This window comes from Drosophila albomicans, chromosome X (assembly GCF_009650485.2).
Source record: "Drosophila albomicans strain 15112-1751.03 chromosome X, ASM965048v2, whole genome shotgun sequence".
In the NCBI taxonomy this organism is placed as follows: Eukaryota; Metazoa; Arthropoda; class Insecta; order Diptera; family Drosophilidae; genus Drosophila; species Drosophila albomicans.
Genome location: NC_047627.2, coordinates 24,893,007 through 24,907,275, shown reverse-complemented (window position 1 = coordinate 24,907,275; position 14,269 = coordinate 24,893,007). Strand labels below are relative to the sequence as shown.

Genomic DNA, 14,269 nt, shown 5'->3' with positions numbered 1-14,269 from the left:
ATTAATCGCTGCAATGCATTGCTGTGTGGCCGCTTGTTGTTTTGGTATATATTGGGTAGCTAGTATATATTTATGATAAGCCAACAAGTTGCTGTAGCAAAAAAATAATTTCAAAACCAAAAGTGCATTTTTTTCTTAAAAATAGCGAAATATTAAAAAAATATAGTGTACGCATAATTAAGTAAATATGTAATTGACCGCAGGATTTCGACATCATGGAGTGCACGGCCAATGTGAAGATTTATGTGAAGTACTGAAAACAGCAGTTTTGGCGCCAAAACTGGGGCCAAGAAAGTTGTGGTGTAAAAATTAAATTTGGCCATGGATTACGATCTGTTTCAATCGGATGACGATGAGGAGATACTTACCGCCTACCTAGAAGCCTCACAGCAGCCACAACAAGCTGCCACTATAGAGCAAAGATTGGATTATGATAATGGCTATGAAGATATTGATGATGATCAAGATGGAGCTGCGCTCGATGTGCTGCCCGAATTTAATTGCACGGGACGCGATACGGTGAAGAGTCAGCTGGACTTTCCCAGCAACAGTTTTGTGCGCAATGGCTACTCATTGAATGCGCTGCCGCCGCGCAGTCTCATTGATAATCTACGCTTCGATTTTGAGCCCAAACAACTGAAGATTTGCCTTGTCTTGCGTTACTTGCACGGCGAAGCGTGGTAAGTGTTGTTAGTTTTCCAATGTGTAAGCCACTCTCAAGTAATAACTCTCTATGCTAGCAAGAATGTGCAGAAACTGTGTGCCGCCGTCGCAGGACAGCAACAGCTGCAAACAAAGTCGACGGCAAATTGGTTTGCAATGCGTCAACAGGTGACGCACTTCTATCACCTGCTGCTGCACGAGCAGCAGACGGCGACTGGTCAAGCTGAGCTGTGCGCACTGCTGCAGCTGCGCCAGTTGCTCAACAGCTGCCTGGATGCGGCGGCATGGCGGATTCTCTACTTTGCGGAGCATAGCAAAGGCAACGATTGCACAACGCCCGCTTATCATTTGTACCACGGCGCACTCGAGTGGCGACTGCTCGATCTGTGTGTGCAGCGCAAGCTGCAGGATCAGCCCGAGGCACAGCCCAGCTACGAGGCGCAATTGTCGCGACTGCTCGACGATCTGGTGCTCTGCAGTCAGCTGCATTATCGCAGCAAGCAGAGCGTCCAGCTGCTGCACACCTCGGCTTTCATGTGTCGCTGCAGCAAGGAGCTGTGGCTGCTGCTGCAGCAGCAAACGGACTTTTGGCCGCGCTTCCATTGCTCGATGCAACGCCACAAGGCGCAGCTGCCAAGTAGGAAACACAATAAGCAGAGTTAAACTTTATTTAATGATAATTCTCTTCTTGCTTAGTGGATGCCACTTTGAGTTACCATGAGTTCTATGCCTGGCTGCGTTTGAGCGTCGCCCGCTTGGCCACCCAAGATGGACAACAGCTCACGGCGGAGGCGTTACAAACCGGTTGTCTGCTACAGCAGTTTCTGGCTGCCACACCAAGCGAGCAGCAGCGTCGCGTTTATTTGTGTTTGCTGGCACCTCTGCAGCTCGATGCGGATGTGCTCTGCCAGCTGTGGGAATCGTTGCATCGCTCGCTCAACTGTCAGTTCAATCAATCGACGCAGCCGCAGCTGGATCAACTGCCATTGACGTTGCCAAGCGGCGCTGCCTATTTGCAACGCTATCGCCAGCTGCTTCAGAGCGGAGGAGAGCTCGAGGATTTGAATCTGAACAGCTTCACGCTGTTTGCTTTGTTGCTTGGCAAGACGCTGGGCAGGACACAATCGCAGAAGCTGCTCGGACGCATCTTTAGCAAATTCAGCGCTGCCAAATTGTTGGCACTCAACGAATGCGGCATTCATCACGTGATCGAGCTCTTCCTCTGTCTGCTGCTCTCGCATCAAGGCGACTTCGCTGAGCTCGCCTCCAAGCTGCGCGAGATGCTTCTCTGCTTGGCGCTTGACAAGCTCAGCGTTCCGCGTCGCCAGCTGACGGCCAAGGGACACATGGCGCTGCTGTTGCTGCATGCGGAGCGTCGTCAGCCGCTCGAGGATTACATTGGCAAGTTGCTCCTACAGCTCTCGACGATACGAAACGATCTCGATGTGTGCGCCATTTATGCCAGCTGCTTGCCAACGATTTTTGAGCTCTCCAGTCCGGACTTTGGACACGGCGAGCAGATGCTGCTGGGGCCTTGGCTAACGCATTATCTGGAGCACAGCGGGCAGGCGGCGCAGGAGCGCGTTTGGCAGGCGATGCACATGCTCTGCCAGCGACTGCGTGCCACCTCGGTTGCAACCTCAGCCGGCGGTGGTGGCATGTGGCAGGCGTTGCAGCAACATGTGTTGCCACAGCTGCGGCTGCAGTACGTCAGCGGCTTTAGCAGCTGGCTGCCCAAGTTGGCGGCCCAATTCGTGCTCCTCGACAGCAGTCGAAAGCTGCTCACATCGCTGCTGCAGGATGCGGAACCCGTAAACCTGGCGGCCAGCGCCCAGTTGCTGCTGCAAGTTCTCGAACTGGGCTTGCAACCGACGGCCGAGCAGCTCATCCAAGTGTGGCTCAAGTCGCTGGTGCTCCTTCAGCCGCAACATGCCGACGTCCGTCAACTGACGCCGCACATCCTTGAGCTGCCCGAGATGCGGACACTCGAGTTGACAGCCTCGGCTCTGGAGTCACGTGAGCCGCTGTGCGCGTTCTTTGGGGCGTTGGGACGTCGCGCCCAGCAGCCGGATGCAGTGGCGCATGTGCGCATGCAACTCAGCCACAAGTTGCACGCTTATGTGGCGCACTTCGAGCGATGGCATGTCGAGTCGTGTGCCTCGCGCTTCTACAACTTCATTGCGATTGTCATCTACAATTGTGCCACACTCGCCTACGTTCGCTCCAAGCCGAGTTGCTTCCTCCACGTCGCGTTGACCCGCTTCCTGCTGCCCACACAGCTGCAAGCGGGCGTGGCACCCGAGGCACGTTTGTTGCCACTCTTCAACAAGATCTTTCCGGTGCTGTTGCAGGGACTTGGTCGGCTGCCATATCGCCAGGATGCGTATCTGACGCGCACTCTCGAGCAGCTCGTGCTCCACTGGACGCCGCATTTCGCCTACACAACGAATGCCAAACTTGTGGCACGTCCTTATGCCACGCTGTTGCAAGCAGATGCTGCTGCTGGCGAGTTATCGCAATTTGTGCTGCAGCAGTTGGCTCAACAGTTTCTCAGCGTGCAACGCAGCCAGCCGGGGCAACATGTGCGTCTTGTGTTGAGTCTGCTGCAGCAGCTGATCGTGGGACTCCAGGAGGCGACTCTCGATGCTGAGCGACAGCTGTTGACCTTGTTGAAGGCGGTGCATGTGCCGCTGCTGGAGCACATCATGTTTGTGGGCGAACACGAGTCGAGTCGCCTCCAAGTGTTGCAACTCTATCGCTTGCTTGTGGCTCAAACGCTCTTCCAACGCTCGCCGGAGGCTCAAGCGCATTGCTGCAACGATCTCCGATCGCTGGCCGAGAAGCATTTGGCCCATTGCACCTACTTCTATTTCCAAATGCTGATCAAGCTCGCCGAGCTCGCGCCTCAGCTCTTCACCTCCCTCTTCGACTTTGTGCGCGAGCAGGCGCTCAACGTGGAGTTGAAACGCGGCGCTGGCGAGGATTGCGGCATACGCAAGTGTTTGCAACGACTCCAGCAGGTGTTGCAAGGCAGCTAACACAGTCTGTGTGGATGTATCTATTAGATTATAATTATAAGATACTATCTAACATTAACCACTAAAAGTCTGCTTCATGTTAAATGAAAATTGTTGTGTTGAAGATATTGCCTTGTATATAGGTTAATGGATAGCTTAAACTAATCCACTCAATATCCATCCACTTCAAATAGGAGTTCAATGTAATTATTATTACTATTTTAATGATATAACGAATACTTTTCCTTATTGCAATGTCAAAATGAAAATAGTTGTATTGAAGATATTGCCTTGTATATAGATTAATTGCTGGCTTAAACTACTTTACTCAATATCCAACCGTTTTAAACAGGAGTTAAATGTAATAATTTAATGTATTTTAACGAATACATTTCGTTATTGCAATGTCGAAAGGAAAATAGTTGTATTGAAGACATTGCCTTGAATTTTTTTTAAGTTGACGTCACATCGATTATAATAAATTATAACTAGTCTTCATTTACTTCTATCAACAACTTATTTCATTAAAATTAAAAAACAAAAAATACTCAAGTTTTTGGGCATGAAAAATTCTGCGTACAAACTTAAATTAATAAAAAAAAACCATTTATTGATAAAACATTACTGAAATTAGTAGTAGGTAGGATTATTTTTGATAGCTTAAACTAATCCACTTTAAACAGAAATTAAATGTAGTTATTATTATTATTTAAATGTTATAACGAATACATTTCTTTATTACAATAGGATGAGGCAAAGCGACAAAAGCTTTTCAGGCCATGTTCTTAATAATAATGGATAATTCCTTAACAAAAACCATTTTTGTATTCTGAATGAACTTCAATATTATAGCTCTTGATTGGCACTTTAATTAGATGTAAGCATAACTTTAGTACATGAGAAAGATCAGCATGAGGACTTCATTCGAATATACACGAATGAATTCAAAACGAAAAAGACAAAATTAACGAATTTATATCATTTATTAGCAGAAAAGGTCCCAGAATCTTTCTTTGCTCTAAATATAGTGCTATAATCTATACTTATTTTGAAAATACTAAAAAAAATAGACAAATTTTAAAGTCAAGAACATTCGTTTTAAAAAATTGTGTTCTTCACATAAGAAAATGTTACTAAAAAATAATAACATCAATCAAACTTAGCTCTAAATATAGTGCTAATCCAGGGCTACAAGAATAAGCTTTAATTGTTTTTAAAATGGTTCCAACTTATCGTTTTTTCCCCAGAGAATTCCCCATTTATAGCTTAACAAGTAAGAAAGCTGCAGTTGAGTGTGTTCGACTGTGAGATACCCGCTACCCATAAAACCATAGTCTAAAAATATACCACAAAATACTGAAATAGACCGCTTAATATATTTGGTATATTAAATATAGTACTACATTCAAAGTATAACACAGATTGCAAAATATACCATAGACTGCAAAATATACCATAGTTTGCAAAATATATCAGATTATCAGCAAAGTCCCGTAGTAAGTAGACATTTTTAGCCATAGAAAAGTATTTATTTTTTGATCCGATCGCAGGAATCATAAAGATTATAGTTATACTCAACACAGCCTTCAGAATATTTTGCACTATATGGTATATTTTGAATGTAGCGTAATATCAATATACCATACATAACGTTTGGTATATTTTCAGTATGTCTGATAATAAATTTGGTATATTTAAAAATGTTTTGCTTTTATCCAAAATGGGTAGCGGGTATTTCACAGTCGAGCACACTCAACTATAGCTTTCTTACTTGCTTTTCAAATTGTTTAAGTTTATCGTTTTTATGCCAGAAAATTACCCACTTACAGTTGTGATTTACGATTTAAAATTTACGGTTACTGGTCAATGAAATAAGCTGTGATCTTTTTATAGCTCATTTAAGTTGATGGCCTAATAAAAACCAAGTTTAAATTATAAATTCTCGATTTTGTTGTAAGAAGACAACTGACAAAACAGTTAACATAAAAGAACTTTAAAGACGAAGTTCAATTGAAAGTCATTTTACAATATTTTATCATAAGCAACGTGGCAGTTTTAGCTTTTGTTGTGCGTAAGTTTGATGTCTTTAGCTTTGCTAATCTCTTAGATCCAGTTGTTTAAACAAATGAATAAAGTGTTCTCCATCGGTTTACAACGCGCTTTTATCTAATCTCGTTTGAATTTATTTTTGCCGGGCGCCCCAAAAAAGAAATTATAATAATAAATGTGCAAAAAAAAAGGGACAAACACTTTGATGAACTTAAAAGCTAAAGAGTTGGCGCAATGAGTGAACAAAAAAAAAAAAAAAGATTTCTGGAATCTAGACAACATTCTTGGCCTGACGCGGTATGCGATTGGTGAGCTGCTTGGCCGGAAGGAAGCCCGAATCGCCCAGATAACGTATGGAGACATTGCCCGACGGACTGATCGTTAGCCATGTGATTGAGGCGTGATTGATGTTGATGCGCAGCCACGCCTCGGCGGGAAATTGGAGAGCACGACAGACAAAGTAGCGTATGACATTGCCATGGCCCACGATCAGTGTGTGGGTCTCCTTGTCCTGCTCTGGCGGTGCCCGATGGAAGTAGCGTCGGAAGGCGGCCTCAATGCGTGCGCCATCGCGATAAAACTGCTGCAATGAACAACAACAAGAATGTGTGTGGTCATGCTTCAATCTCTTCACATGGATATGGATATGGCCATTGACTCACCGATGCCTCGGGCTTCCAGTGACCCACTGGCGGCTGTGGGGGTATTGGAGCTCCCTCGCGAAGGAACGCACAATTGGTCACCTTGCTGCGATCGTAGTCGATCTCATTTAGGATGATATCAGCTGTCTCCTGGGCACGCACCATATTCGATGCAATCACCTTGTCCCACTTGATGCCCAGCTCGTGCAGTCGCTTGCCCGTGTACTTGGCCTGCAGGCGACCGCGATCCGTTAAATGATGCGTCTCATCTGTCTCACCAATGTCCAGGTACTCGCCGTGTCGTATCAGGATGATGTGACGGGCGTATTTCGGCACCGATTTCTCCATTTCGCTGTTGTAGCGATTCTGCTCTTGCGGCATATCGTTCTTTTGCGGTTTCACCAGACTCTTCGGGTCACGACAGTCCCAGTTGCTGTCCCACAGCGCAAAATCCGGCACCGGCTGCGAACTGTTCGTCCACGAGTTGTGTGCCACAAATTGTGGATCGCGCAGCTTTTGGTAATAATAAGCGGCAAGGCCGGCGCCTGTGCCGCAAGCAAACGCTGTGAACTTGCGCATTGTTACAAGACAATTGGAATCGAAAATGAATAATGCTTTGCGAACGAACTAAAAGGCGGCACAGCAAAACAGCTGTTTTAGGTGGTTGTGGCGTTGCCAGACCGTTGCTGCTCTTCATCCACCTGCTGCATCGCGCGTGACATTAGTCTGGCAACGCCAGAGTTTGAATTTGAATTTCGTGGTTTGGTTTTTTTTTGTTGTATTTTATTTATACAATTTTGTTTTGTATATTTGTGTGTGTTTTTGTATTAAACTACTACAACATATTATATAATAACCATGCATTAATAAGTATGAGTTTTATATAATACTGTGTCTATATATGTATTACATTTACTTTAGACGTATGTATTAATTCAATTATATATAAGTAGTTGCTCTTCTTTCTGTCTTCAGTGCTGTTAACACTAATCATTAAAGTTATAGACTATGCTTTAAACTATATTGTATGTATGTATATTACTGCAATTTAAAGCTGCCGCTTTAGTGGTTGCGAGTGTGTGTGTGTGCTTATGTGTGTGTGTGCTCAAACATTTCCAAATTCAACTTTCTTAGGCACTCTCAGCAGCAGTTGCTGCAACTGCTGCTGCAGCTTCTGTTTCTGTTGGCGTCTCCAGCTTATCCACGCTGACCGTGCGCACAAATGTGGCGGAGGCTTCAACGATTATTGTGGGCAAATCATCGACTACAATAGGAGCATCAACAGAAGCTGCTGCTGCTGCTTGGCTTGCAGTGTCTTCAGTGGTAGCTTCAACAACAACTGGAGCAGCTTCAACTTCAGCTGGAGCAACTGGAGCTGGCTCTACAACTGGTGCAGCTGGCACCTCGGCGGTGGCTTCCACAGCTTCTGTTGGAGCCGGCACTTCTGAAGCACTTTCGACTGCGCTGGCTGGCTCCACCTGATTTGTGCTCTCTGCTGGAACTGGTGTGATCTCAACTGCTGGCAAAGAAGTAGGCTGCTCAATGATCACGGCAGCAGCTGGCTCCTCAACTGTTGTAGCTGCCTTTGGCTCCTCGACAACTGTTGTAGCTGCCTTTGGCTCCTCGACAACTGTTGGCGCAACAGAAACAGCAACAGCTGCTGGGCTTGTGGCTGCCTCTTGTTCTGTTGGTTTCGCTGCTGCACTTGGCGATGGTGACTTTGACTTGGCTTTCGCTTTAACCGCCGGCGATGGCGTGCGTGACTTCGACTGACGTTCGTTGGCGGCCACTTTGAGCTTCTGCTCATGCGCCGACTTATCGAGCAGCACCGAGGTGGACTGTGGCGCTGGACTTGCGCCACGCTTGATGTCCTCGATCTTCTCGTTGAGCTCCTGTCGTATCTGCTTAATGGGTCGCAGCAGAAAGATGGGCACATCGTCATCACGTCGTTGATACAGCATCTCACCTTCGAATTCCAGCAGCTTGTGCTTTCGAGCGCGCAACAAAATACCGACCACCTTGTCGGAGATGTAGTTGTAAATCTACCCAAAAGAGAGCGGAGGGAAACATTCAAGTAAAAAAAAGGTTCAACAAAGAAATGCGTTGAACTCACGTTGAACAATTCGCCAAAGGGAATGACGCGCATGCTGGGCTCATCCTTCACTTGATAGCCCTCGGAGTCAATGATCTGGCACAACTCGAGCATTTCCTTCATCACATGCATGTTGGCCTTCTGGCCACGCATCTCAGTCAGACTGCCGGCCAAGGGTTTGCCATACTGATCCTTGGAGAACGTTGGCTTCGGCGATGTGGCGCGTCCATCGTGCGAAAAGGGATTCAATAACTGCGACTGCTTGTGCTGTGTCGCCTGATTGTTGAACATGGCCACCTTCGACGATAGCGGCGAATCCTGCAGTAAATAGAAAAGAGATAAACTGGTTTTAATATATGTATGTCGCACACAACACAAAGGGAAGCCACAAAATGATGCACTTTCAATTCAAGTTTAAGCCAGCCTTGCCAGACTGTCCAATAACTTTGCTGCACTTTGGCAGCGCATCATTAATTACATTGCAACTTCTAGCAATTTTTGAACGCTGACTGGATTTCAGTTTAATTTTAATTTTTAAATATAAAAGAGATTATCTGATTTTTATATGTGTCGCACACAACACAAAGGAATCCGCAAAATGATTCACATTGAATTCAAGCTTTAGTAAGCGCTGCCAGATTGTCTGTTAACTTTGCTGCACTTTGGCAACGCATTATCAATTGCATTGCGTTGCCAACTTCTTGCATTTGCACTTTGGCAACGCAATATCAATTGCATTGCGTTGCCAACTTCTTGCATTTTTTAACGGCGGCGGGATTGTATTTAAATTTGAATGTGCAGCAAGCGGCACACGTGTGACAAAGTGTTTGAATTAATTGGCTGTAATTAAATAACAGCAGATTTACATGTTGTTAAATTTTTCATTTTGCTAAGTGCGCGATGTTTTCAAAATTTGAGCAAGCACCAAGTGTGTGGTGTGTATCTACATCCACGTCTATACATAAATATCTATGTACTATATTTATATTATATAGCGTACAAGCAAATGGGACGAATGGAATGCGCAAATGTCGGGCCATAAATAAAAACAAAACTTTGACGAAAAATAAAATGTACTACACTTCCTCAACCAGCCAAAGCACACACAAAAGAAATACAATTTCATTTAAGAAAAAACAAAAACAACAACAAATAAAATTGAAAAGAGAATACAACATATCAACAACGACCTTCACGGTAAATTTTTTTCTTTTTTAATTTTATTTGCGAATGTATTTTGTTTGTTTCCCCCATTAATACATATTTTTGTTGGGTGAGCGTGTTGAAAAATCTTTTTTATGCAAACTTGTGCGATTTGATAACACTTTATTGTTAAAAAACCGAAAAAAATAGTGAAGGTAAAAAATAAATAAAAATACAATATTTACACACAATCTGCATAGTTATATGATTTATGTATGCAATGTCTTTTTTTAGATGGTCATTTTGTTATAACGCCCCTTGCGAATTTTAATTTTGGCAAAAGATACATAAATAAATAAGGAGAAAAAAAGAAAACAGCAGCAAACAGGAGGCAATGACGTTGTCAATGGCGCCGTTTGTCGTTTTGATCAATATCCAAAAAATTTCTTCAATCAATTTTTGGGTTGCCAGCTCATTTGGCTTCATGAATTTTTTCATTCATTCATATATTCAATATAAAAGAGAAATATACTTATAAATAAATAACTGCGCAGCGCCTGGCGATGAATGAAATGATTTTATAACCATTTGGCAAATCACACTGACAGTTATATACCCTATAAAAACGTCTGTCGAGTGCACTTAGTATAAACAGATACTAACTATATGCTTGACAGTGCAGTAAATTCGCACAGGTGAAAGTCGTTGTCGTTGTTGTTGTCGTCAATTGAAATGAAAATTTTCCCATTTACCTCATTGGTGTTGGGAAATTATTATGATTATTGTTTCAAAAATACTATTTATAATAAGTAAACAGAAGCTAGACAAGTGCGATCAACTGTAAAATACTAAAATATATGTTTGGTATTCTTTTTTTTAATTTGCAAATTTATAATTCACGATATTTACTTTAAATAAGTCTTTAATTTTTTATTATCTACTTCTGAAATAAGTTTTGCAAGTTTGTTTGACTGTTTTTATAAATAAAAGTCATTAATAGTGAACTTAATTTATTTTAAAATTGAATTTAATTTTTTTTACTTTGTTATTATCTATTTTTAAACTTTATTTTGTTTTTACAAATTAAAGTACGAATTAGTGAATGTCATTTATTTAAAAATTGAATTTTGTTTTTCAACAACACTTTAAAAAATCAATCATGCTCAATTTTAGCTCAAATTTGACGTACAGGGTATTCGAAAAAAACCAAACGCACCTGAATTTTGAGGTGGTATCAAATGAGATTTATGTTTATGATGATAACAGTATCTTATAACCAGCCAATGAACCGAACCAAACCGGTTCAATTGAAGCATTATACATTAACTTTAAAGTTTAAGCATCTGCTAAGTTTGTCTATCGTACTTAAGTGCATATAACATATCTTTATAATGAAAATGCTTCGATTTGTCGGCGCCGTTGTCACTCAAGAAAACTCGACGGATTTCATATACATATGTATGTATATGTTTCTGTATAGTATGTGTCTGCTATATAGCGAGTGAGATACATAAATACTTTGGGGGGACTACATAACATTGCTATTTCAACTCAAACGATGGTCATTGCCAAGAATTTTTCCGTGTTTTGATCTTTTGCACAGTGCGACAAAAATTTGTTTCTTTTGTCAGACAAAGTATATATATATACATATATATGCACATATATAGTACACACGATATATGTGGCATAGAGACACATACATATGTGTGTGTGTGTGTGTGTATTTATCTAGCCGATCTTTTGGCAATTCTTATGGCGACAAATTAAAGCACAAGCAAATAAAATTGAAAACTGCTTTTATACCCTGAAGAGGTCGAGATCATTAGCATATTGTCACCAAATCTGTGACGATCTCACAAAGATAATGTCTATTGGGAATCGTTAGAAAACTTAATAAATATTCTTTTGAACAAGCTACAAATTGAGATGAAAATGTTTTCAAGTGGTTTTTCAAAGTTTTGATATCGCATTTTGTAGAATATATTTTCCAATTCAATAATCTTTTCAGCGGAAAGGGTATTCAGAACTTCGTTGTATTGTCAACCAAAAAAATATTTCGATGATTCTGTTGTCGGTTTTTTTTTCGGGCTTTGCAGCATGTCGAAATTTATGCCATTTGATTTTAATGATTTTTAATCATGCTGCTTTTTGTGGCTTTGCTTTTGGTTTTCGTTGTGGAAATGAAAAACAGCCAACAAATCGTCGCACACATACAAATTTTTTCATATAAATGAAAATACAAATTTTCTGTGACATTTTTTCCACGCTTGCTGTTGCTGTTGTTGTTGTTATTTTTGTTTGCTTTTTAGCACATAAATAATGTTCAGGCATTTGTCGCACGAGATATTTGCAATATAATAATAACAATAATAATGCGCATGGGAATTTATAAAAATCACTGACAGTGAAATTTCTCTTTTTTTTTCCTTTTGTTTGAATATTATACGCGATTTTTCTCGAGGCATTCCACAAATGCCTTTTGTTTGCGCCCAGTGCCAACTTTGGCTCTCAGCTAATTGGATTGTGTGTGTGTGTGTGTGTGTTTGCGTGTGTTAGGTGGAAGGGGTGGGAGGTGTATTCGCGAGAGTTATCGCTAATGAGAATGATTAACTGGACGAGCGGTATATCGATTTCACGCAACTACAAGCTTTGCATCAGTTTTCGGCAGGATCGAATATCGATTACTTACCACCACGAAGCGCAGGGCTCCTAATTCATGCGATACATCGGTCATATTGTTTGTAGTGTTGGTGGGTGGCGTACCTTGTTGTTGTTGCAGTTTTGTAATTTGAGAAAAACAGCGAACACCGGAATTGACTTCAGTCTCGCTTCGCTCTCTATTTGTGTTTTTTTTTTTGTTGTTGTGTATGAACTTCAACTGCTGTCGCTGCTGCTGCTGTTGTTGCGATTGCTGCAAAATGTAAATGTAAACATAAAGGCCAATTAAACTTTGCGAAACGTTACTTTTGCGAGCCAAAAAAAAAACACCACAATAAACAACTAAACTAAACGGAAAAGAAACGCCACAAGAAGCAACAACAACAACAACCACAACCATAATAACAATGAAAATTTGTTTCGTTTCAGCGCCCATTGTGTTTTGCCCTCGCATTGCTACACAACATCACTTTTTTTTAGCATTTCTTTTGTGACCCAGAGTGTGAGACCCACAAAAAAAAGAAAATACAAAAAAAAAAATGAAGCAGCAAGTAGCAGAAGAAACGGAGCGGCCCCAAAAGAAATAAGCAAAACAAAATCAAATTACTTCGGGGCAAACGAAGAAGAAGAAGTAGAAGTAGTAAAAAGACATCGCAACACACATACACACGACGGTACGTATGCACGTTTGTATATATGTATGTGTGTAGCACCTGGCCTGAACTCTTGACTCTTGACTTGAGCAGGTACGCATGCGCAATGCCCCCAAATAGAGACCTCACAGAATTGAACCGGAATTTTCTATGTTGCCGTTGCTTCTGTTTTTCTATTTCAATTTTCCCCAATCCCGTTTTTCCATTTTCACAATACCACTTTCATAATTAATACGGCTTGCAAGTTCGGCTTGCCAACCTCGTCAGGTTTTGTTTATCGATATGTGCATTTGATTGTGCCTTTGTGACAGTTGGCAACTCAAGATGGCTGCCATCCTGCCGATGGCAAAAGCAAAACAAAAAAAAAAAGAAAAGAGAATTTTGCACTCACTTTGTAGATGATGTTTTTGATTTTTACTTGAAATATTCCTGTTTGTTTTTGTTTTTGAGTTTATTTATGGAATTCCTTTGGCTTACACTACGTATTCTCACTTCAATGCAAATGCACTTGGACTTGGGTATAGTATGCTTCTTGTTATATTTATAAATTTTTCAAAACGATTTCGACACTTGTTCGTTATATTGAAACGTTACAAAAAAAAAAAATAGCCGAGGATATGCAATTCTTTTGCTGTTTTCTTGTATATTTTTGTGTTTTCTGCGAGTGTGTGTTATTTTGTTGTCTGTGCCGTTTGGTTGCTGGGACCAAAAGTGAGCGCTGAAAGCGAGCGCGCTTTCTTTTTATAGCTGCGCCGGCAGCCCAACCAAACACACACCCATACACAGTGAGAAAGAAAGAGAGAGAGAGGGAGAGACACTCACACAGCGATAGATGTGAAGAGACTCTCACGTTGGAAGAAAATAAAAACAACATTTCCACAGCTGCTCTCAACATTTTCTTTTAAATTTAGACAGTTTTCTTGCTCTGTTGCGCTCGAGACAATATCAATAAAAACAATGCTGCAATGATAACGCACACGATTTTAATCAAAATTGTGCGAGTTTAACAAATCGTTAACTTTACGGAAGTCCGTTAAAGTCATAATTAGTATAAATGAAAGTTATGCTATATTCTGGGTATAGAAGTTTAATCTAGCTATATAACACTTTACTCTTTGTCAGTCATTGTATTCGTGAAGTTTGATAAAACTTGATTAAGATCTAATTACTGTATCAAATCAAAAAATTAAAATTTTCTTGAATCATTCGATATATTTTCTTTAATGCTTTGTGGAATATAAAATCTAACTGTAGCATAGAGTTTTTTCCCTAGGCATCAATTACTGTATTAAGAGCACTCTTTTGTAACATAGCTGACCAAAATATTTACCGCCACTTAAGAGCTTAAAG

At 41.4% G+C, this 14,269-nt stretch overlaps 3 protein-coding genes across 6 annotated transcripts; 1 reads left to right on the top strand and 2 right to left on the bottom strand.

Annotated features, from left to right (window-relative positions):
- The first annotated feature begins 183 nt into the window (after nt 1-183).
- Nucleotides 184-3,853, top strand: LOC117577583 (protein MMS22-like). The gene is made up of 3 exons (XM_034262426.2): nt 184-680; nt 741-1,300; nt 1,360-3,853. Exons 1-3 carry the CDS (start codon nt 322-324, stop codon nt 3,699-3,701), a joined length of 3,261 nt encoding a protein of 1,086 aa, XP_034118317.1. The 5' UTR covers nt 184-321; the 3' UTR covers nt 3,702-3,853.
- Nucleotides 3,854-5,823: 1,970 nt separating this feature from the next.
- LOC117571862 (serine/threonine-protein phosphatase Pgam5, mitochondrial) lies at nt 5,824-7,034 on the bottom strand. Of its 2 annotated transcripts, none has more exons than XM_034254271.2 (2): nt 6,392-7,034; nt 5,824-6,309 (listed from the first exon to the last, which is right to left on the bottom strand). In XM_034254271.2, the coding sequence occupies exons 1-2, from the start codon at nt 6,947-6,949 to the stop codon at nt 6,001-6,003; spliced, it is 867 nt and encodes a 288-aa protein (XP_034110162.1). In that variant the 5' UTR covers nt 6,950-7,034; the 3' UTR covers nt 5,824-6,000. The 2 variants fall into 2 exon arrangements, with proteins under 2 accessions (XP_034110162.1, XP_034110152.1); XM_034254261.2 differs by having other exon boundaries at nt 5,830-6,312; nt 6,392-7,029.
- A 102-nt stretch (nt 7,035-7,136) lies between these two features.
- Nucleotides 7,137-13,621, bottom strand: LOC117571852 (angiomotin). 3 transcript variants are annotated; one of them, XM_052002562.1, is made up of 5 exons: nt 13,311-13,621; nt 12,298-12,519; nt 8,484-8,780; nt 7,984-8,412; nt 7,137-7,953 (listed from the first exon to the last, which is right to left on the bottom strand). In XM_052002562.1, the coding sequence occupies exons 2-5, from the start codon at nt 12,340-12,342 to the stop codon at nt 7,501-7,503; spliced, it is 1,224 nt and encodes a 407-aa protein (XP_051858522.1). In that variant the 5' UTR covers nt 12,343-12,519; nt 13,311-13,621; the 3' UTR covers nt 7,137-7,500. The 3 variants fall into 3 exon arrangements, with proteins under 3 accessions (XP_051858522.1, XP_034110140.1, XP_051858524.1); XM_034254249.2 differs by having other exon boundaries at nt 7,137-8,412; XM_052002564.1 differs by having other exon boundaries at nt 7,137-8,412; nt 12,372-12,519.
- Between the last annotated feature and the right edge of the window lie 648 nt (nt 13,622-14,269).